A 23,600-nucleotide genomic window follows, 5' to 3' on the forward strand; every position below is an offset into this window, starting at 1 on the left:
TCGGTACACACCGCAAACATTTGAGCACGAATAAATGCGCACACACGCACACACACATCGTCTGTAATTTTTTAATCGCTGAAATACCAGCAGAAGAAAGGATTGGATTAAGGTCAGATTATTGCGACACGCTTATCACGGACGGATCAGCCAAATAATCCCGACGCTAATCGCGCTCATATTATCTATCTCGTAGCGACAGTCCCGGACGCGATTATCCTCTATTTTAAAGCCGCCAAGACCCCGCGAGCTTTTCCTTCATTTTAGGGTTTCCCCCTCGACCCTGATGCCCCTCCTGGCCGCGCTCACTATTCATGATTTGCAAATTTAAAAGGCTTCGCGTCGCGATCTCCCCCCGCCGATCGTCCCACTCTCTCATCGCTCCTCCTCGCGGTCACGTGTCACGGGACAATCGCAAGTGTCGAGCGGGGACCGGGGAGGAGGGAGGGATTGTTAATTCGAGGAAAAACAGCTGACTCGAAATGTGTCGAAGGAAATTGATCGCGTATATGCGCGCATTCATATTCATAAAGGGGTTTGCCCACAAACATGGAAAAACAGGAAGAGCACGCGCAAGCTAAGCAGAAGACACGCGAAAAAGAGCTCCTATCTTATTGTTTTTCATAGATAAGCCGTCCTACTCGTGGAAGCGCAAATATACGAGGCTTATTCGCGCTCGATCGGACAACCTCAGGGCATTTCGGGCAACGTCGAAAAACCACCGTCCCGGCCGTTTTGCATAATCACGCGCAGCGTTATACGCGAGCGCGGCAAGGCGAATCGCGCATCAAAGGCTGAGCTCCACGATATTCACCGCCGCGTTGAAAATCTATAATTTACGTCACGTATACCATAGATTTTAGTACTGACAGTGAATATCGGACATTATCGGAAGACAGCTAAGGTGACTGTTTAATTTTCTCTTTTTTCTCTACTTTCCCCCTTCTGCCCCGCCGCCCCTGTACACGAATGCGTAATCAAATTGCGTAGCGAGCCTATCGGCGAGTCGACCGCGATAGCGGCGCGCATGTGTACTTTGTGTACGCGCAGTGTACGGCGACGTCGGCGACGACGACGACGGTCAACAACGACGGTGTTGGACGGTGCGATCTCCGTCGGGTGTCGGGTGTGACGACGACATTTCGCAGGTGCTCGTGTTCCGTGTGCGTGCAACGTAAAACGGCGAGGGGTAAGCCGAGACCCGCGATCGTCCGGAGGAGGGACTGGGGACTGCGACGCCGAGGGGAACGACGTCCGAGTCCCGAGCGCGCGGGATCCACCGCGCGACGGAAATAACAGCATCGCCGGGGAGTCGGAAGAGAGAGAGAGAGAGAGCTCGTGGCGCTTCGAGGGAGTGGGAAAGGGAGAGGTGAGAACGAGAGAAGGATCGAGACGCACACCGGAGCGCGAGGAGCGCGAAACATCTGATCGTTTGACACGGACGCGTCGCGTGGAGTCCCCGCCGCTGAGGTTTGTCTCGTCGTCGCGCGACAGTGACACGCGTCTAAGCTGTCGCGGCCCTCGCGGCGTTCCCCACCGCTGTCTAATCGCACGTGTTTCTTTGCAGTGCCTCGCGGTCGAACGCGGCCCCGCCGGCGAACGTCAGCCGGACCCTTGGCGGCGTGAGAGAGGTTAGGTCGGGATGTCGGTCGCGCGGCGTCTCGTCAACTGGAGCGAGCTGGAACCGCTGGAGCGCTAGCTGACGGGAAAACACGATGATCCTTGGCATCCCGGGTGCGCGCGAGTCCACGTGAGAGACGAGTCGTGATTTCGTGAATCTGGAGAGACGGAGCGGAGCGGTGCAATAAGTGTGCATGCTCCTGAGGCGGAGAGATGCACGGTGCTGCGGCATGTTAAGTTACCAAAGATTGCACGGTGCTAGCCTGTATTCGCGCGAGCGATTTGTCGAGACGATACCGAGGTGTTAGGATAAAGAGTGCGGATAATGAGTTACAGCAACTTCGGCCACGGAAGGGGCTTCAGGCCACCGCGCGTTGCGCGGGGTGCGCGGGGCGCCCGGGGCGCGCGTCGCTTTGGCAGGCCCCGATTCCCACGGCCGCCCTTCCGTCATGCGGGCCCACCGAGACCGGGACATCCCGCGCAGTTCGGCGTGCCCTGGCAGCCGAACAACATGTTTTTCCAGTCCCACCCGTTGCGGGGCGCTCCGCCGTTTAGATCGGGATCGGACGGTAGGAGAAGGTTCACCTTCGACGTTCGATTCCCCACTCCCAATATACTGCCCGTACATCTGGATTATGACGAGGACATCGACCTGGCGTCGTGTAGTCTGCAGACCGATCAAGATGGAACTGCACCACAGCTGCCTCTGCTCGGTTCCGAGGAGGAGCGGCAGCAGAAGATAACCGAAACGGCGGATCGTTTGAAGCAGAAACTTTTTTCTTTTAGCAGCAAGACGACGGATGTTTGGAGCGAAGACGTGCCGATTGATCCCGTCGAAGATGATTGTATAGAAAATCGTATCCCTGTCGTAGTCGGGTACAAATCATCTGAGCTCAAACTGACGTACAATGATCTAAAGGATATTGGAAAAATAAATCCTGATAACGCTAATCTTGATGACGCGCAGCATGCTACGGATGTATTTAATATTACGAATAATACAAATAATGATGTAATATTAGAAGAAAATGAAAATGGATCTCATCTAGTGATACCTAGCGATCAAATGACAAATCTGGAAAATGTACCAGATGATAATGCGTGTATGGAAACTGATAATTGGGAGCTCCAAGAGCAAATTGATAATTCCAATATTTTGGAACAATCGAATTTACATGGAGATAACAATATTAAATTATTGCAATCGGACATTCAGTATCAATATGGTGTATCTCCGGCTATTATTTTACAAGATCAAGACGACCAGCAACAGGATACTTTGCAAGAAATCGGAGAATATCCCACGAATGCTACAGAAATCGGAGAATATCCCACGGATGCTACAGAAATCGGAGAATATCCCACGGATGCTACAGAAATCGGAGAATATCCCACGGATGCTGCAGAAATCGGAGAATATCCCACGGATGCTACAGAAATCAGAGAATATCCCACGGATGCTGCAGAAATCGGAAAATATCCCACGGATGCTACAGAAATCAGAGAATATCCCACGGATGCTACAGAAATCGTAGAATATCCCACGGATGCTACAGAAATCGTAGAATATCCCACGGATGCTACAGAAATCGGAGAATATCCCACAGATGGTACAGAAATCAGAGAATATCCCACGGATGCTACAGAAATCGGAGAATATCCCACGGATGGTACAGAAATCAGAGAATATCCCACGGATGCTACAAAAGTCGGAGAATATCCCACGGATGCTACAGAAATCGGAGAATATCTCACGGATGCTACAGAAATCAGAGAATATCCCATGGATGCTACAGAAATCGGAGATCCCACAGATGCTACGAAGGGACAAGAAGAGTCTGAAACATTGAATTTACCGACTATGTCATTTCCAATTGATTCAGTAGATCAGAATATTTTGCTGAAGGAAAACGAAGAGAGACCGCAAAACGAAGAGTTTTTCACGAATTTAGAAGTTCAAGAAAATGTCTTAAATTTTCACGTTCATGCAGAAAATTCAAACGGTAGTAACAGTGCGTTGATACAACCAGCGTTAGCTGATGTGTCAGCAAATAATGTCGCATTAGATAACCAATTGTCAAAAGTGCAGGAAAATTCTTTCCATAGTCCACCAAACCTGTCTCCGCATACTGAGCAGGTGTTACCCGTTGATTTTGATCCTACTACTCCACCACCGATATTATTGAAACAAGACCAACCACCACGTATCTTGCCTCCATATTCAATACCACCCGATTTACCACCATTATTCGATCCTACAGCCCCACCGCCAAATATAAAATGTTTACTCGGATCAACAATACCTCATGAAGACGCAAATCCTGCATGGAGTAACGCTCAAAATCCAATGCCTGCCGTTTATACAAATATAGATGTTCATACGGGCTTAAATACACATGGTGGATTTATGCTTCAACAGTTACCGTTAGAAATGTCCAACCAAAATAATGTCTTTCTGCCGCCTCACATTGACTCGGTAAATTTTTCTCCAATATTTCCTATGCCGTTGAACAGTCAATCTGGCATCAATACGCATGTTCTGCCAATATTACCTCAAATGCATGCGACGCCTCCTACTTATGTATCTCCATCTTCCCTACCAGAACTCTCTTCCTCCCCTGATTTATCTTACAGCGTGAACAAAGACGATGTTTTGGATGACATGCAGAAAGCTATGAAATTTGCGAAAGAAATGACAAATATAACAGGAAAGACAGATGAAAGTTCCAAATCAAGTTCCAAATCAAGTTCCAAAAGCAGTGTCTCAGTTAATCCTGTTAGCGATGTAGAGTCTATAGCCCTGCCTCCAGGTAAGCCAAGAGCCAAAACTAGTAAGAAAAAGATAAAAGAAGATAACACATGTAGCAAGAAGAAAATAGTACCTGAAGAGCAAAGTACAGCAGACCATCTATCATCAGAAGAAACGATACAAGATGCAAATGCGAAATCTAAGGACGTCGAACTAATGATGGAGCAAGATCGTCCTAAAGTAGTATTTAACTTGAATAATAAAACGAAAATGATAAATACTAAGACAGCGCGCCAAGAAAATATCGAGAAGAGAAACGGGATGACGCATTCTGTGGAATCAGAAAAAACTCGTGCAGTACCTTCGGTAACGAAGAAGAATACATTAAGGCGTAGAGAGAGTAAAGAGAGTAAAGAAGGGGAGAAGAATTTGAAGAGAAATGAAAATAATTTTAAAAGCACAATATTATTCGAATCAATTGGAAACCAGGCTGCTACATTGCCTCATAAAAAGCCACAAAAGGATATTCACACGGAAATATCTCAATCTTCTAACGTTTCACTTTATTCGAAGGTCAACGCGCAAAAATCAAGAAGTTGTATAGAAAAGAACGAGAATTCTAATATGGAAACTTCGTGGAAGAACAAGATCATCAGCCGATTTTTAAAGATGAGTACGAACGATATCTACAACATGGTGAATAACACTAGTCTTCGAAAGTTTAATATTATAATGAAGCGTCTAGTCAAGGAAAAAAAGTCTACGTTATCCTTAGAGATGAGACAAGCAGAGGATGAAAAGATGAAAATGTACGATCAGCAGGAATTTATGAAGCAGTTGAACGCGATGTTGGATACCGACGCTATTGTGTCCGTTACGGATCTGCCTACAGAGTTTATTCATCATTTAAATGAAGTGCTGCAATTGGATGTGCAACCAGACAATCACGCTGAGTCCGCAACAGCTTCGAGTAGCCAATGTCACTCGGAAAATACGAATTATGTGTTGAGTTCTGTTACCCATGCTACAGAGTGCGCAAATAAAACAACAACGTCGAATGATGTTGGTCAGGAATGTGTAAGAAACAAAGGCCATACAACAAAAATGTCATATAACAAGGACGTACACACGCGATCGGATGAGAAGGCATTAATGACCGCGTGTGTACAAGTGCATAATGTTAAGAGTAACGATCTTAAATTGAAAGATGACACTTGTAACACTATCGTAGATAATGATCCTATTAGTAGTAACTTGTTAACTTTGCAACATGATTTAGATGATATATTTTCAGAAGTAACGAAGAAAAATCAAATCCCTGCGGCAGTAAAAGAACGCAAGCGTTTCAGTATGGCGCAACAAAACGCAAAGAAATTCGATGTCGGCGCGATGGAGAGGAGCGTGGAGAGAGAAGCGCTCTTGGAAGATGATACAGCATACAGACTGGAGAATTGCCCGCGCTGGGACGAGAAGTGCGATAGGTGGAAGAGGAAGGAACAGGAAGACCCGCACGCGTACAGAAATCTTACCAAAGAAGAATGGGAAGCGAGATACGGAACAACGGAAAGCGGAACGATGCTTCTCGAAACGCGAGATACGCTTCTCGAAATGCGAGATACGCTTCTCGAAACGCGAGATACGCTTCTCGAAACGCAGATGAACCCGACACCTTCTTTTTGCACAAAAAGGATCGCTGTTAATAACAAAAAATTATCAAGTAGAGGAAATTTACGCGGTAGGAAATTTTACCCGCGACGTCGTTATTCGTCCGAATCTTCAAAGCACCCGTCAAACACAAGACACAGATCTTTGGAGAAGGATAAGCATAAAAAATCTAGACGACATAGCGACGATAGAGGACATAGTACAGGATATTTAGAACATATTATCGATACCAACAGTAACAGTAACAGCAGCAACAGCAGTAGCAGTAGCAGCACTAGTAGCAACAGCAGTAGCAGCACCGATAACGCAAATGTTGCAAAACTATTGAGGGTGATAAAAGAGAATGAGAAGGTAGCCAAGAAAATGTCGTTGAACGAAGCGATAAGAGACGAGGTGAATGCCGAGATTGAGCGGGAGCGGAAGTCGCGAAAGTCGCGGAAGAATCGTAAAAGCCGAAAGCGGAGGAAAGCACGTATGAGAAGGAAGAGGCAAAACAAGAAAATGACGAGCTCCTCCGATTCCTCCTCGGAAAAAGATGATGAGGAAGAGGCCGATGCCGATAAATTGCTGACGGAGAGCGAAATTAAGAAGGAGATCGTAGAAAATCAGATCACGCAAGAAGTAATTGTTAAAGAGGAACTGGACATCGGCCAAGAAGCGATCATCGAGAACGCTGAATTTGCAAGTGCCTCGAGTCTCGTCATGGAAAATAAAGCGGCGTATTTACTCTCTGCGTCGCAGAACAAGTTGGAATCTCCCTTGGCACATGAAATTCCGCTGGCGATTGTCAATCCCACGCAACTATACGCGGAAGACAGACTGCCGACAGCCTCCCCGACACAACCGAAGACCAAGGCGCAATTGAAGCAAATGCCAGAAACATCCGATATGAATGACAACAAGGTTCCCCTGAATGTATTCACTTGCATACCGGAAGATTGGAGCACGCTTGCTCTGGCGAATTTCTCGGAATGCACGGAGGATTTGAATAGAGCCTGTCGAACAGCTGACGTCGATTGTAATCAGGATAAAGTTGTTTCATCGGCCGCTGACAGTTTTACAAGTCAAAACAATAATACCGTGCACGTATCATGCGAAGGAGCTAGTAAAAGTGCAAGATTACAACTGAATGAGACGCCACGCACCTTGGCCGAATTAGCTACCAAAATAAAAGACGCTAATGAAATCTCAGCTAGTGATAACGATGTATCAGGAGTGTCAACGGTCGCTACATCAGCGTCGTCGGTATCGGGTGTCTCGCCTGTGAGTACTGTGACTCCGAAGCAAGGTGCCAGCAAAAAGATCGACATAAAGACATATTACGAGCGCGCTAAAGAACGTCGCATGAATGAAAAATCTGAACCGAAGAGGCCCGCAGAAAATCCCGCGATATCGACGCGGAAAAATACGCTTACACCGAAAGCCACAGAGCCGGAAGTTGCAATAAACAAATCTACGTTCATATCAACATACAGCGGCCCCATTCTAGATCCGCGATTAGTTTCAAGATTAGCTGTTCCGTGCGCAACGAATAATAAAGACGACACGGCGCAATCAACGTCGGGAAAAAATATTGGGCAAAGAGAGAAACCAATGACGAAGGAATCTACGATTGCAGAATTAGCACCGAGACGTCCTGAAGAAAAAAATTCAAATCATATCGTCGACGGCGATAGCGGTGTTAAAAAAATTAATCAGAATAAATCAAAAGCTAAAGCATCGCCGGCTGCTAGCAATATCAAAGTAATATCCAACGTTGTGGTAACATCTAAAATAATAACACCAAGATCCAGGAAACTCGCAGAGATTAAAGAGAGCGTAGCAGATAATAAATCACAAAGCAAAGTTTCGTCTGATTCTAAACGATTTAAGAATATTCGATCGGAAGGCAGCAAGGAGCTGAAGCTGAAAAAGGAATTGGCGATGGAACAAAAGGCGAAAAAGAAGTCTGCGGCAGCGTCGAAGTCTGTTGGTCTAGTTTCGACGAAAGTACATTTTCCTTTGGAAAACACGACGACGAGGGCAGAAGAGGTGGCTCAAGAAAAGAATATCGATAATACCGGTAATAATATAAACAAAATAAAAACTGAACGAATACAATCGATAGATTCTCGCGAAAGTAAGGTAAATGATAGCAACACAAAAACGGAACCGTCAACAATTTCCTCGGGGAACACTGACAACAATGCTGATGAATTACCGCGTGATATTAAACCGAAAGAACGTTCCTCGAACTTCAATGTTGTTAAACGAGAAAACGCTGAAAAAACTGTAAGTAATATTGACGTTGATACGCGTAAACATTCTTCTAAGACAACGCGAGATAAAGAAACTCGATATGTAAAACGTACGAAGAACATAGCAAGTACTGAGATTGCAAATAAAAAAGATCGAAGCGCAAGAAAAATTTGTAATGCCGTTCCCGAACTCGATGCGTCGACAGCTTCGAAAATTGCCCTGGAAGTTGCCGAAAATAAAACTTCAATTGTAAAGATAAACAAGAAGGATTCCTCTACGTCTAAGATTCAAGAAGCCGATGCAGCGAAAGATACGGAGCTTTCGTTGAATTATGCGGACCAAAGTCAGATGAAAAAATCGAATGAAAATCGAGATCTAGCGGAGAGCACAATTAATCGTGATACAAGCGGCATTTCCAAACTGGAAGCGATGTCTCGATCGGATAGCATCGACAAGGAAGATAGACGAAGTAAGGAAGATCAGCTGTTAATAAATATTAAAACTAACGATAGTAAAGAGGATAATATGGAATTTAATGTACCAGATACGTACAAATCTGCGAGTGCGACGGAGGACAAATCTCGGGTTAAGAAAATCCTTGGACCATCAGCTTCAAATAAAAACTTTGAGGAACAGCAAGGTACTACCTCTCTCGACAGCGTAGGTAGTCCGTTCAAAGGCTTTCTTCAGGAAACCATGATAGATTTTGAGCAGCCTAACATATTCAACCAATTTGACGAGGTCAACGCCAATAAGGACAGGATATTACTCGATGATTGTAACGTAAATTACGCGACGCGTATCGCCGGTTGCAAGGGCGGCGTGAAGATCGAAGGGCGACGGGATTACGAAACGCTGGAAACCGGTACTGATTACGCTAACGACGCGAATGTCGGTGCCAGTGAGAATTTTGGTATCACTTTCGATAACGTTTTACTTGCTGCGGATAAGGAATGCACGACGAGCGAGAAGAGAGATAAATCCGACTTGGCGGCGACGGATGAAAGTGGAGAAGGACGCGTAAGAAAATCCTCGAGCGAGATAGTCACGGCCGCGTTACGCGACGAGGACAACGATGATATCGATGAAGGCGGCGAGACGGACAGACCGTTAATGACCAAAGAGGGATACGCATCGTGCGCGGGATTAGTGATTAAAGAATCCATGTTTATTAACGAGGAAGAAATTAGTCCGGGCGAAGCTCGAACGAAAGATTTGGCAAGCAAGCTCAAAACGACAACCGATCCTAGTTTATCCGACGCGTTAGAGACGACGATATCGGACGACGCGTTGAGACTGCCGGACAGCCATGGCGTCGATCATCTCGACAATCACATATATCTAGAGGCAAATATATCCGCGGAAAAGGCGCCTTGCGACAAATTGCCGGGCTTCGATTCCGACGAGCATCTAGATAACGACATGTTCCTGGACTTGGACGATCGTTTACAAGGCACCGCAACGTTCGACAACAAGGACGACGAGTGCGTGCACTTTCCCGTTCGGGAAGAAAGCCCGCCGTACAACGTCACGCCTGCGGTCATTCCGGAAACGACGATGATTACGCAGATTACGCCCCGCGCCGATTTATCGAAACCGGAGGATTGTAAACTCGACTTGAAGCACATATCGTCGTCGGACAATGATTCGCTCGCGGAGGCGTCGGCGGAACAATCGCCGACCGGCACGTCGAGAGTATCGAGACCACTGAATATCCGGACGAAAGCCGCCTTGAAGGAAGCGACGAATGTTTTTTTCAAATCTCCGAACGATGTACCGACGGAAACTAAAAAAGTGACAATTGAGATAGATAAGACGCAACGGATGAGCGAGGCGCGTCTGAATTACCGAACATCGGCTTGGAACATAGACGGACAAAACAATGTAAATACGCATGCGCCAGAGACTCCCAATGACACGACCGCGCAGAATTTTGTAAACGTAAACGCAATATCGTCGACGCAAAACGGCTCGTGTGACCGGCCAGTTTACAAAGACATCGACGTTAACCACGACGGTAAGTCCGTAACATCGCCTTCCGGTAACATCGAGAAACGTCTTCACAGCGGTATGCTGCGCAATCCGGTTGTGGAATTGAGAAAGATGAAGGAGTTAGATAAACTGTTGGAAAAGAGACGACAGCAAAATTCTGAGAAAATAAACGAGAGAGCCTACGAAAGTCAGAGGAAACACAATGGTACAATTTTGCACAAGTTGAAAGACAAACGACAGATGAAGTGTCGATCTAAAGAAACGTCGAGCAAAACCAGCTTGGTGAAGAGACTCAAGAAAATGAGGCAATCCGGAAGGCTCGCCGGTACCACGAGGGAAGCTATTCTGGCTAGAATGCTGGAAATCGATCTCGAGATGCGTAAGCTAGCGAACGAGAAGCTAAAGTTGCACGAGATATTACGGAATGATATCTCGCCGACTGAAGATTCTGTGACGAACAGCAGCGTAATACTGAGGACGAGGGAAGACGATACTGTTGCCGGCCAACCTCAATTACCGTCAACGTTAATATCGCAGAACAGTGAAATAAGTCGTACCAAACAAACCAAAAACGCGCCTTCGTCGAGACCGTCGCTTAAGGAGAGAAAGAGAATCTCATCTCGTAATTTGGAGGATGATGAGCTTTTCAGTTACACGCCAGTGCACCAGAAGACGAAAATGCCTGTGATTCGGTGGAAGAAAAAGCCGCGACTGGAGCAGACAATCCGACGGGAGGAAGAGGGGAGGGAAGACGAGGCGAAGGAGGAGGAGGAAGACCTTGACGAGATGACAGAACAGCAGACTTCAACTTCCGTGAGTAGAAAAGTGGAGGATAGTACGGTTGACGCCGTACTATCTGAAGATGTCATTCAGAAACCCGAATCGAACGCTGCGGTAGATCATGAGGCGCGAGAGGAGAAAATCACTGGGAAATCCGACAAGGAGGAATCTGCTTGTGATATCGATTTGAAGCGTGCGATCTGTTCAGATAAAAGCACAGCGGATAAAAATGCGGACGATCGTTCAGATTTGCAGGATCTTGCTAAAGGCGAGACCGAACGCGCAAAATATTTTGATATCGATAAACGAAACGTTATTTCACCACCAGACGAAGCGGCGAAGGCGGAAGCAGCGAAGGCGAATTCTCAACCGTCGAGCAAGCAGGTGCACAGCACGCCGGAGCGTTTGTCTATATATTCTGACGACAGCACGTGGAATTCTCTGGTGCAGAACACCGCGTCGGAGATACACGAGAACAGGAAGGCGACGGGTCTCGTTTTGCTGGACGAGACGCTCAAGAAGGAACTGGCCAGGTCGCGGAAGATGAAAGCGGAAGTGCGGAAGATTAAAGCGGAAGTGCGTAAGAAGAAGAAGCAGCAGCTGGATAACTTCCTGAGGACGGTTAACAACCTGACGATGGAGGAGGAGGAGCTGCCTCTGTCCAAGTTGTACATCAGGAAGCTGCGACAAAAGCGAGATTTGATCGACTCGCTCAGCCAGAGGAAGGAAGACACGGATCTCGTCGTCGATCCGAACATACTGAAGAGCGTGGATGAGATGATAAACGCTGTGGTGGAAAACAAGGAAAGTCTTTATGAGCCTCAATTGGAGGCGCCTGCTTCTGAGGACATTCCAGCGACGTCCAACGTCACCCCTGTATTGCAGTCTGATAATCAATTTTACGTCGATGCTGAAGCGAACGCCAATTCGGATTGGCCCTGTCGAGAGAAGGAAAACGTAGAGGAGGTCGCGTTGCGGCAGGACAGTAACGACGTGCCTGGTGCGGACGGATCGAATCACGTTTTTAAAGCCGTGAGCCAGGACAAGATTCCTTTCCACGACGAACGTAACAGGATGGAACCGGACAGTAGCATCACCCCTGAAGAAACTCTAATAGAGAACCATTCTTTAGACTGCGAGCGTGACCGTTCGAAAGATTCCAATAATATCACGTCGCGCAGCTTTGACATTAAAGTATCCGTGCCTAAAATTTTAATAAAAGATGATTTCAGCCTGGAACTGTCGCAGAAATTTAATGACACGGAGGGCGCTGTCGTGGGCACTGGTCTGGTTGATTCTACAACAAATATACTTTCGGCCAACCCTGAGAGATCGGAGGAGAAGGATAAGAGTTTACGAGATAGCTCGCAAGCCGTTAATTTGATCGTGGAGGAAAACAAGAAGGATGAGAAAGGCGAAACGAAGGATGAATCCGCAGTGGACGCTGATGAAAGAGAAGAGACGGTCGACAGCGTAAGTAATGCACCACAATCTGTACCGCAATTGAACAATGCGAAGTCCGGATACTCCGATATTAGTGAGAACGAGGAATCAGGCGGCAGCGTCGCATCTAACCGGAACGATAAGATAGCAACAAGAGATACTCATGACTCGAGTGTCTCAGAGTCTACCGGAGAAAAAACAGATACAAAGCAGAAAAAATCGGATGCCGAATCCGAGCAGCTCTCGAACGACGCGATTGCTTTGAAACAAGATTGTCAAAGCATGGAGAATGCAGCCGCCGAAGAAGAGGAGAAAAGTAATCCCGAGAACAAGTCAGCATTTGAGAAAATCCTGGATCACGATCAAAGCAATGGCAGTTACGTTTTAATTGATCTAACGAGCGAAAGATCGGAAGAATTCAACGAAACGTCCATCGAACAGTCCAGTCTGGAACACACGTCGACTTCTACCATCTTGTTCGATAAAGCAACCGCGAAGAGCGGAGAACCGAGTAAGAAGCTTCGTCGCAAGCACGACAACTCAGCGCCGGTTCGGAGGAGTGTCAGAAACTCCAGTGAGACTGTCAGGTCTAGCAGGGTAAAGGAAGTCGATGCTGATTCGAACGGCAGCGAACGAGATTCGAGCGTTCTTCACGAGAGAAATTTCACAACGCGAAGCAGAAGCAAATCTCCTACGTGGGCAATGCCCGATGAAAAAGTCACGAGCAATGGTAGGAAGAATCGCATGGCACGGAAAGTGCAAAATGTTATTAGGCGAAAAGTTATTAGCCGAAAAGCTAAGTCTAAAAAGAAGATCGTAAGTCTGGCTAAACACTCCGACATGATTACAGAATCCACAGCTTCGAATAACAGCACCGTGGCAAACGCGAAGAAGAGGAAACAGCACACGGAGGAGCAAATAAAAAACTGCAAAGTGAGATTGGTCGACTGTAAGCCCGCTCTCCTTAAATATGTCAAACCCGAGGTTCTGGACAGACTTGGAATAATTGCCGTCAATCCTTGTGCACCGAGTGACTCATCGTCTACGCAGCATACCACGAGCAATCAAAATACAGTAATTTCCATTGCAGCTTCTAGCAAAAGTTTCTTTTTCCCGGAAAAGTCCTGCGACAAAGCAACACCCGAGGTCGAAATCTTAGAAGCGAAGCCGATCAAGGAGAGTAGCGACAAAGATCTCACTCAAGAATCTGTTTCACAAGCACCAGAGATCGACGGCGAGGAATCAGCGAAAATGCAGTACACGGTCCACAAAGGGCCTATTTTAGACATCAAGGTAGCAATTCGATAGACGATTATACTCTGTATAAAACGAGCTAAATATAATTTATATATTGTTTTTAGGTTTTTGAGAATTCTTTCCTAGCAGCAAGCGAAGACAGTAAAATATACAGATACAGTCAGACGTCTAATTCGATACTGAATATCTATAAAGGTCACAAATCCGCGGTTACATGTCTGTATATCTGTAAGTCAGATATCACAGGAGTTAACAAAGAGCTTATGTATTCTGGTTCCTTGGATGGCACCTTGCGTTGTTACGATATAACGGTAAGATTTTTAGCGGTTTAGACGCGCAATTTTATTGAAAAACTAATTTAAAAAACTGCCTCTTTGCAGAGTGGCGAATTGATAAAGAATCCGGCGCAAATAAACAGTCCGATCCAGTGTATGGATCAAGCATGGGGAATAATCTTTATTGGAACTAAATCTGGACATGTCTCGCGTTTTCAAATCAAGGTAAGTTTTTTTTTATTTAAACTACATTGATGTACATATTCTCAATATGGATATAGTAATTTATATTAAGAGAGAGAAAAAAAGATTGAGTTTTATCCATATATAAAAAATTTTTTAACTAATATTTATATAATTTGTTTTTATATATATATACACATACACATAAGTACAAATTTATTTGCAGACTAGTGTCACTAAAGGAAGTACTATCTCATTTTCGGATAAGTCTGTACTTGCGCTTAAAGCGACAAATGAAGGCCCGCGAAAAATCCTTATTGTAGCATCTCGAAACCAACCGATAGCTATACGCGATGCACTGAATGGCTTGTTTCTCCGTACGATTAGCGGCCAGAAGAATCACACGGTTTACAGTTTATTGCGTCATAATAATTTGATCTATTGTGGTACAAGCAGCAGATCCATAAACGTTTTCGATTTCACGGCAAGTAACGATAGCTTTTCTAAACTGTTTCGAAATAGAAATTGAATTGTATAATAATTCTTAAAATATAATTGCAGACAGGTGAACAAGCAATTCAATATGATGCTGGTGTTGGTATTGTGTGTATGCGTCTTTATAAGCATCTACTCTTCGCAGGCTGTTACGACGGCAATATTTATGTTTTTAATATAAACGTGAGTGTTACATGCTCGTATCTGAAGTCATATAATCAGTTTATTACAATATATTTGCATTATTCGTATTCAATTAAATTTCTTTACAGAATCACAAATTAGTATGTAGCATACATGGCCCAGGGAATATGTTATTAAGTATAGAGGTTGTAAATAATAAGGTACGTATTCAATATGCAAATTTCTATTTTTTCCCCCTAACAATTTTTCCCTAATAGCTTTCTTTAAATTTGTATATTGTGTATTTTTTTTCCTTTAAAGTATATTTTTTCATGAAATGTCAATAAATATTTTCTTAATTAATTTATTTTTGAGTATTTAGTTAAAAATGTGAAATAAAATAACATATTGATACTAATAAATACTGATCGGACTTTTAAATTTTATTATCTTTCAGATTATAGCGGGAAGTAAAGACAAGCGTTTGCATTCGTGGGAAATGCCGACTCAAGTGCGTGCCTTACTTTAAACAATGTTGTTGCACGTTCAAGAATTCTCTACTTTAAAAATAATTAATTGGAGAAACGATCAGCTAACAACTCAGCGATCGAATAATATTATGATATATAAATGTGTAAAGCAGTTAACACGACACCGAAGTAATAACTTAATAACATATATCAGAATTGTACTAAAATGTCGAACATTTTCGAATTTTCTCACTATAAATAGCGTTATAATACTACATTCTTATTCTTCGCAAATCGCTTTTATTTATATCATATGTTTGATAAGTAAATGCTGGAAAGCACAAGATGCTAAATAAGATATTTATAATTACAGTACTATGTGATATATCGTTCCTCTTATGCTAATATCATGAGCGATTCGATAAATTTTGGAAATTTATAATTGAATGTAAAATGTAATATCTATTATTTTGACTCGATAATTGTAACTCGAGATTTTTTAAATTAAAATTGAAATTTATGTATACATTTATCATTATTCCAAGGTTTTGGCATACAGTTAGGAATAATAAGAGACATTTATCCCACTTCTTTAGTTAAAAAGTAAAAATTTGCACATTCATGGTTTTGCTATAAGAAGGACAATATATTTATAATTACGTACTATACGATGGTAAGAACCGTTTTTAGTGAGGAAGTACTGGCGCCAAAATTATTTGTTATCATTATATGCTTACATATCTGTAATATGTAAAGTGTACAGTTGTAAAGAATTTAGACTGAATTAATGCAACAATGAAAGTTATTTTATGCTTTGCACACACAAACAGATTAGAAAAGTTTTCATAACTTTGTAATCATCCGAAAATGTTGGGACATTTAATATATGTATGTAGGCATAAATGCAAATTTTATGTCAGCGCATGTCAACGTTTTGAGCTATTTAAAAATTGAGACTGGTATACACATGGTTGAGAATCACGCAAAATACATGGCATTCAATGATTTATATGAACTCTTTGTTAAACAATGCTCTTGTTCCTTGTTGGTATTTAGCGAAGATTTGTCGTCTGTTCCAAGGAAGCTATATGTCCTTAAAAAGATCGTGTTTATATTGATGCCAATATCATGCTTTATTATATATTTGCTTTGTCGTGTGTTTTCAATGGAAACAAATATACTCTATCATCCTTTAATTTCTATTTTATTGCAATAGACATTAGCAAATGTAAATAATGATCTATACCAAAATGTATAACAAGCCATATATAATCTTATCAGAAGATTAATATAAAATTAATCAAAGAATGGACAATGTGTATGTTTTATGATGTAAAAAAATATGTATGTTTTATGTTATGTAAAAAAGGTACAAGTAAGAAAACGTTACATTTAATAAATTCTAAACTTATAATAAGCTGATACATTTACAATTCACTATTATTATAAACACATACAATTATTATATTTATTATTATATATGTAACAATTGTATGTAAATTTATGTATGCAACAATTACTATATGTAGTTATAAAAATCGTAGATGTGTTATTTGTCTGCAAAAATTAATGAATGTACATTGTTATAGGAATACTGCCAATACTCTTAAATAGTGATTTTGCAAAGTTCTCGAATAGGACAGTGTAAAGAAATTTGAGTTTTCTTTTCTTCTTAGGGTAAATAGAGAAATTTTTAATTTTGTTAAAACTTGCAATAAAAACAAAATCCTAAAAGCAATCGCAATATATTTTTCATATTTAGAAAAGTGTATATGATATATATATCCACATATTGTGTAAATGTAAAAATAATTAATTTACAATAAATTTACACATCCATACTCATTCACTCATACATACGTACACACATATAGGAATTTTTTTATATCGCGATATTTTCCTGAAGTCATAGGCTATGATAATTGTGTTTTCAATTAAGATGTTTGATTGCGTTATTGATTATACTCGTAAAATAAGAAAGAAATAACTGAACTTTGAAGTTGATATAAGTAATATATAGATTATTAGATTTTAAGATACTATAGTTGACTTTCGACCAGTGCTATTTAAATAGAAAGTTTTAATAGAATATCGTGATTAAACGATTTCTTTTTATTATTGAAGTTTGCAACTATAAACAAGTTTTACAACTATATGCTTTAATTACGCGTTTTATTTCAATCGTTCGTAGAGGTATGTTCTGGCGTCGAATCTGTTAAATCAATATTCATCTGTTGTTGTCCCCTATAAGTCTCCGAGAACTGCAGACGCGCGCGTCTATTAATTGAGCGATTCATAGACGCGTCTTAAAATTAATATAAAGTTAACAACAGTTAATAGAATTTTGAGTACAGAAAAAAATGTGTCTCTGCCTTGGACCATTCAAATCGGGCAAAACTCTCCTAATGAAAAGTCTCCAAGGAGACGAAATCGACGATGCGACTCATACTGTGCCTACCAATGGAATAAATATATATACTGTAAAAAATGATACTGGCGAATTCGATATGGTGATTAAAGAGATAGGCGGTAATATGGCACCGATATGGAAGCATTATTTTGATAAGGTACTGTGTAAAACAAAATCTCAACTTAATAAACGCACGATACAATTAAAAGCATATATTGCATTTCTTTCGTTCATTCGTTGTTAGATCCATAAAATAATCTACGTGGTGGATACCAGTAATCTTTGCCAAATAAGTGCCGCGGGCGTGCTGCTTTATTCTTTCCTCGTGGAGCCGCGATTACGGAACGCGAAGGTCGCGCTCATCTTGAACAAAATGGATGTTTCATATCGTCAGATGAGAAACGAAGCTCTGCTGATGCTGCAATACGCGCGTTTACAAAAGGAGGTGACGCAGAAGATCACCGTGTTGGAAACCAGTGGTATGACGGGCCAGGGGATAGAGAGCTTACGCAGCTGGCTGTTCGATCCGGAAACGCTGCGTGCCACGCTAAAGGCTAATAAATAGGCGACGATTGACGTCGCACGTAGAGAACGTTACCTCAAAATGCATCATCCTTTTTATTTACACTCGATCTTACAAAGATATAAAGATATTACTCTACAAATCTTGGAGCATCCCTTGAAAAACAATCATTAACGAATGTTGTTGTAACATTACTTCTACGTCATACAGTGGATTCTAAAAAATACTGCAACGGATGCTAACGAAATAAACTCTCACACAATTCTCAGATATGTTAAAAAAAAAAAAAGCAGAGAAAACAATTTTATAGAATGAAGCCGAAAGATAAGAAAAAATTTACGTAACTGTATAAAGTAACTGTATAAACATTCGCGCTCCCGCTTAAATCACCGCTTGAATCTTCTATATATACCTTCTAATATTTTTATAGATACATTCCATGAATTTAAAATATCGTTTACTTATACAACATTTAATGTATCCTTGTAAGATCCTCCACTGTTTTTACAAGATCGTCTACCGTCGCTTCCTTTTTCATGCCGCTGCCATCATCGATCTGTGGAAAAATATAGCGCATTAAGAGATTTAGGAAAAATTAATTCATGCTTATATACAGGGCGAGGTGTCTAAATTGGGACATTTTAATATCTTGACAAGAAAGCATTAAAAAAATGTTTCAGACGAAAATTATTTTTGAAAAAATTGATTTTACCATTAGTTACCCCCTTTCAGACGATATAATTTTCGTCTGGAACATTTTTTAAATGCTTTCTTGTCAAGATATAAAAATTTCTCAATTTAGACACATCTCACCCTGTATATAAATTAAGAGGATACGCGATCGAATTACCATAAGACCCGTTGCAACTTCTGCCATCTTTTCGCTGTTCAGATCGAGGAAACTTTCTATCAGATCGCCGTCTACGAATCCCTCGCACTGCTCAATCTTCAATTCTGTATTAAAACTTCTCCAAAAATTGTGCTCTATTTTGCCCACGCTCTTTATCACGGTGTTCAGCTTGTCCTCCATGTTGCGCAGAAATTCGTAAAACGTAAATGGTATTTGCGTCACCAGTCCGATCGCGCCGCTCACAGTGCCGAATAATACGCAACCCTGGGTCGGCGTGCTTGATTCTCCCAAATTCTGCATCACCAACGAGCCGTGCCGGAAAACGTTGACCATGTCGCCTAGATGAAACTGGCCTACTTCTTGCATTTGCTGCCTCTCATCTTCCGACGTCGCGGCGCTGGAAAGAACCATTGTTATTTAAAATTGCATTATTAATAACATACAAATAGGAATGACGCGTAGTTCCGCGTGAAAGCGGTCGACTCGCAGTCGACGGGTCCCAAGTTCGATCCTGACTCTCATCCCATATATGCCTCGGTTTACAAGAGGTTGATTAAAAAATTAATGGTTGCGAATGCGAAAGAATAAGTGACAATGGTAGTTTGTTCGGGGAAACCATATTTCAATAAAAAACGTATAAATCTGTATAAATCTACCGGCAAAGCATACCTGTCCTTTTGACATACGAAGAGATTGAAGCAATTTTCGGCGCCCAAAAAAGTATCATCGTCTAATATCTCGATGGCAGTCATCCAATTAGGATTGTAGTCTCTGGCTATTTCCTCAAAGCTGCCTTCCATAGTCTTATATTGAAGTAAAGTGAGGGATCTCATTAGATCCCCCACTAAAACAAAGTCGCCTTTAGTTTTCAAATATAGCGCTATAATATTGTTAAAGTGGCTGCACTCCAATCTGAGCTCCTTCTCCGCGGTCCACTCGAACAGTCGCACGGTACTGTTGATGCTCGCCAGGAGCTTTCCATTAAATTCGACCAAGGAATAACACGAGCCCTTGATCTCCTTTTCCGCGACCTGAGTGAACTTGCCATCGCTCCAGTGATACAGCAGTATCCTGCCCATCTTGGGCTCAGTCTCGTCGGGATTTATAAACGCGGTCCCAACCACGAAGTAAGAGGTCGGATCCTCGCCCAGTCTTGTCGAGATCAATGATAACGCGTACTCGGTGGCCATCAGGGTATGCGCGTGCAAAACTTCGAAAGTATGCTGATCGATGATAAGAAGATTGTGCACCTCGATCTCCTGGCCAATCTCATTGGCCGTGTGTCCGCTGGGTTTGTTATGCGAGGCGACGTGGCTGCTACTGGAGGTGGACGCCGCCTGGGTAGACGCGGAATGCCTGACGATGCTCACTCCGCTGCTCTCCTGTACGTCAACCCGCATTGTGATCACGCCGAAGGTCTGTGAACTTTCCTGATAAGCGATTCTCCTTGGAGACTCCCCAAGCGGAACCGTTCTTATGTGCAGCTTTTGGATCTCGTCAATTGTACCGATGGTAACGGTACTGTCGGTCGCCAGTGCCAAACTGTCGCTATAAGATTCCGCGTTCAAGGAGCACATGTGGTTCACCTCTTTGAGATTGACATTGCTGAAAACAAGCTTGTGATTCGAGGAATAAATAACAGTGGGCCTGTCCGAGCACGCGAACACATTCGTCGTGGAGAGAGATCGGAAGGTCCTGAGAACAGTAGGTTGTGTGCCTAAGGTGACCTTTTTTTTGTCCGAGAGCACCCCGCTTTGTCGCTGTAGGATAAAATAGTACATGCTGCCGTCGCCTAGTGCGCAAAGTAAATATGTGTTACCCTCGAAACAGGTCATTAAGATGGACCTAGGTATAATCTCGCCCCCGAGAAGCTCTTTATTGATCTGCTCTAGATTGGGCAGAGTCAAGATCCGAACAGATATGTCCGTCCAGAGTCCAACAGCTGCAATCTTGGCCTCGTTGACGCCGTCCAGAGGGGAAATGTCCAGGCACGCCACCTCGTATTGCAGGGTGACGAATCCCTTGGATACAATCTGATTACATGATATCTCTATGTAGAACAGATCATTTCCCGTTGCGCAAAGGACTTGCGTGCCATTGCAAGCTACCACACTGATGGTCCTTTTGTTTTGCGGCTCCCACTCGGAGACGACTAATTTACTCTCGTACGAGATCAATCTAACAGAGATCGGAGTTATTTGGATGAACAAATCGTCAGTAACGTTACCCGTATGAAACGTTTGCTCATCCGAGACGAAACCCGGGATATCCGTCTCCTCGACTTCCTCGCCATTTAAAGTTAAAATCCTAGTCTGTCCGACGAACGACAGTACCAGTGTGTTGTCATATTGTGAACCGCCAACCTTTAGTGCCCACATGCCTTTAATCCCTGGTAGATCGATACTCGCGTGTTCCTGTATGCCTATACCATTTCTGATAATTCTGAGAGAGCCTTCCTTGAAGGCACCCGAGCACGTGACCATCTGCCCTTGGCCCTGTCTTTCCAAGTCTACCACAGCCATGTCGACGATAGGCGCCAGATTCGTGAATGTCTCCATAGGTACGCAATAGGATCCATTCTCATCTGCCTTTGTAATTAATTTGATCAATTGAGAATCACCCAGGCGACTACCGACATATATTACGCCATTGTCCAAATAAGTTATACATTCTGGTATACTGATTTCACCCAACAATTCGACTTTCAAGTCCTTCACTACCATCGTTCCATCAGGTTTCTTTTCTTGCTCCAAAAATAACATAAATAAATGACCAGCCATATCTCCTAATAGATACCTCAGTCCTTGATTATCTACCTTGGCGTAGCAAGTAATGGTGCTCTGCTTTATAATTGGCGGTACCACCGCGACGTATGTAGTACCATCGTGATACAAAATACTCTCCTGTCCTATTATGATTGCGCCACAAATGGGAGAAGGTACGGGAATGACCATCATAGCCTCTCGCTCCACATTATCCTGCCTCCATGGTATCTTGGCAAATTCTTTATCTCTCAAGTTAATCTCGTGCGTTTTTACGTGTCTACCATTGATATCCTGATGAATGAGAATTAAGGTAGGATTAGCACATCCGTGGAGAAAATTGACATCTTGCACTTGCTGCTCGTCCATACGGATTGAAGACGCTTTTAACTCTGGATTATCCTTGTCTAAGGGTATAATTTTGAAGAGGCCATCGTACAATCTGAGACCGATTACTCGTGCTTTTGGGTCAATGACAGCTTTAATCCCAGTCTCCGAAGCCTTCCCAATACGATCCGCCACATTCCCGTGAGCTTTTGTTATAATCTCTATATCCTCTCCCTCGCCGATACATTCCAAGATCATCGCATTATAACGCGTGGTTAATAGAAACAGTAGATCCTTCTTCTCATGCTGTTGGAAAATAAAAATTTTGTAAATATTACTGCGCAACTTAATCTCAGTTAAATCAATATTTGACATAACGTCTTAATATAATGCCTCAGCCCTGCAATATTTACATACGTTCTCACAGATTTTACATATTTCATATAGATTTTATGCATCTTTACTAATGATACTTTAGCACAGCTTCTCTTAAAAAAATATTTATTTACAATGTCTGCCTTACATGTATATTATACTAATGTTCTAAAAATATATATTTGTATCAAAAGTTTAATTCACGCAAGTCACTAGAGCACTGTAGAGTTTTTTTTTTTTGAGAATTAATTGGCGAAACGTAAACGTAACCGCCAGTCAGTGACTGCCATGACGAGAGTGTAAACACGACTCTTTGAAGAAACAGACCTTAGTATGGAAATAACCTTACCGGCGGTCTGAAGAATTTGATGACGGCTATCTTGCCGTAGATCCCGACCTCCTTCAGGGGCCGCAGGCCCTCCGGCGTCACGAGGTATATCTCCAAACGTACATTCTTGGCCAGGATCAGATTCAAGTCCGTCGGTGAGGTGAAATTACCTTGGAAAAGCGCAACAACAAAGCGATTATACCGCGGCGCAGCTCCGCCGTGCGATCTCGCGAATTTAATCACTTACCGGTCACGCAGGCAGTGACAGCCGTTGGTTTATGTGCCGTCACCACGTAATGATGGGACATTGCTTTCATAATATATTGCCTGGCAGCTGATAAACACTTTCCAACACAACCACAACCACGGATCCTCTCAGGCTCTCGGCCGGAGTGCTCAGCTTACCCGTGCTTTTCAATTTATCGCGCCATGAAGTTGGTCACACTTCAGACATTGTTTAGGTCCCTTTACAACGCACAGGGCGCCCGGGGCGCCGTTAAACCCGACACTCATTGCACGCGTTGTTCTTCTACGCGCGTCGTTAAACATTAGGTCTGTTCTTTTTAGCTGAACTTGTTGCACCGTCCACTTTTTATCTTTTTTTTCTTCACGTTAGAGAGAAAAAGAGGAAAGATGATTTAATAATGTTTATTTATAGTTTTTGCTTCTTATTACTCATTTTATACATTTTTTTATTTATTTTTTTTCTGATTATTTAACACAATTTCATTATTT

At 42.7% G+C, this 23,600-nt stretch overlaps 3 protein-coding genes across 4 annotated transcripts; 2 read left to right on the top strand and 1 right to left on the bottom strand.

Moving 5' to 3' along the window:
• The first annotated feature begins 1,008 nt into the window (after positions 1 to 1,008).
• Positions 1,009 to 16,486, top strand: LOC143900794 (uncharacterized). 2 transcript variants are annotated; one of them, XM_077412505.1, is made up of 9 exons: positions 1,009 to 1,470; positions 1,568 to 13,217; positions 13,338 to 13,780; positions 13,849 to 14,055; positions 14,125 to 14,244; positions 14,429 to 14,690; positions 14,768 to 14,880; positions 14,970 to 15,041; positions 15,278 to 16,486. In XM_077412505.1, exons 2-9 carry the CDS (start codon positions 1,946 to 1,948, stop codon positions 15,347 to 15,349), a joined length of 12,561 nt encoding a protein of 4,186 aa, XP_077268631.1. In that variant the 5' UTR covers positions 1,009 to 1,470; positions 1,568 to 1,945; the 3' UTR covers positions 15,350 to 16,486. The 2 variants fall into 2 exon arrangements, with proteins under 2 accessions (XP_077268631.1, XP_077268630.1); XM_077412504.1 differs by having other exon boundaries at positions 1,568 to 13,780.
• Positions 16,487 to 16,866: 380 nt separating this feature from the next.
• On the top strand, positions 16,867 to 18,265 carry LOC143900800 (ADP-ribosylation factor-like protein 16). Its single transcript, XM_077412520.1, has 2 exons — positions 16,867 to 17,857; positions 17,945 to 18,265. The coding sequence occupies exons 1-2, from the start codon at positions 17,651 to 17,653 to the stop codon at positions 18,263 to 18,265; spliced, it is 528 nt and encodes a 175-aa protein (XP_077268646.1). The 5' UTR covers positions 16,867 to 17,650.
• A 236-nt stretch (positions 18,266 to 18,501) lies between these two features.
• Pic (DNA damage-binding protein pic) lies at positions 18,502 to 23,288 on the bottom strand. Its single transcript, XM_077412516.1, has 5 exons — positions 23,113 to 23,288; positions 22,887 to 23,035; positions 19,743 to 22,468; positions 19,074 to 19,470; positions 18,502 to 18,779 (listed from the first exon to the last, which is right to left on the bottom strand). Exons 1-5 carry the CDS (start codon positions 23,180 to 23,182, stop codon positions 18,696 to 18,698), a joined length of 3,426 nt encoding a protein of 1,141 aa, XP_077268642.1. The 5' UTR covers positions 23,183 to 23,288; the 3' UTR covers positions 18,502 to 18,695.
• Positions 23,289 to 23,600: the final 312 nt, after the last annotated feature.

Source organism: Temnothorax americanus, unplaced genomic scaffold (genome assembly GCF_048541705.1).
Source record: "Temnothorax americanus isolate GAGA-0224 unplaced genomic scaffold, ASM4854170v1 Scaffold30, whole genome shotgun sequence".
NCBI classification, from domain to species: domain Eukaryota; kingdom Metazoa; phylum Arthropoda; class Insecta; order Hymenoptera; family Formicidae; genus Temnothorax; species Temnothorax americanus.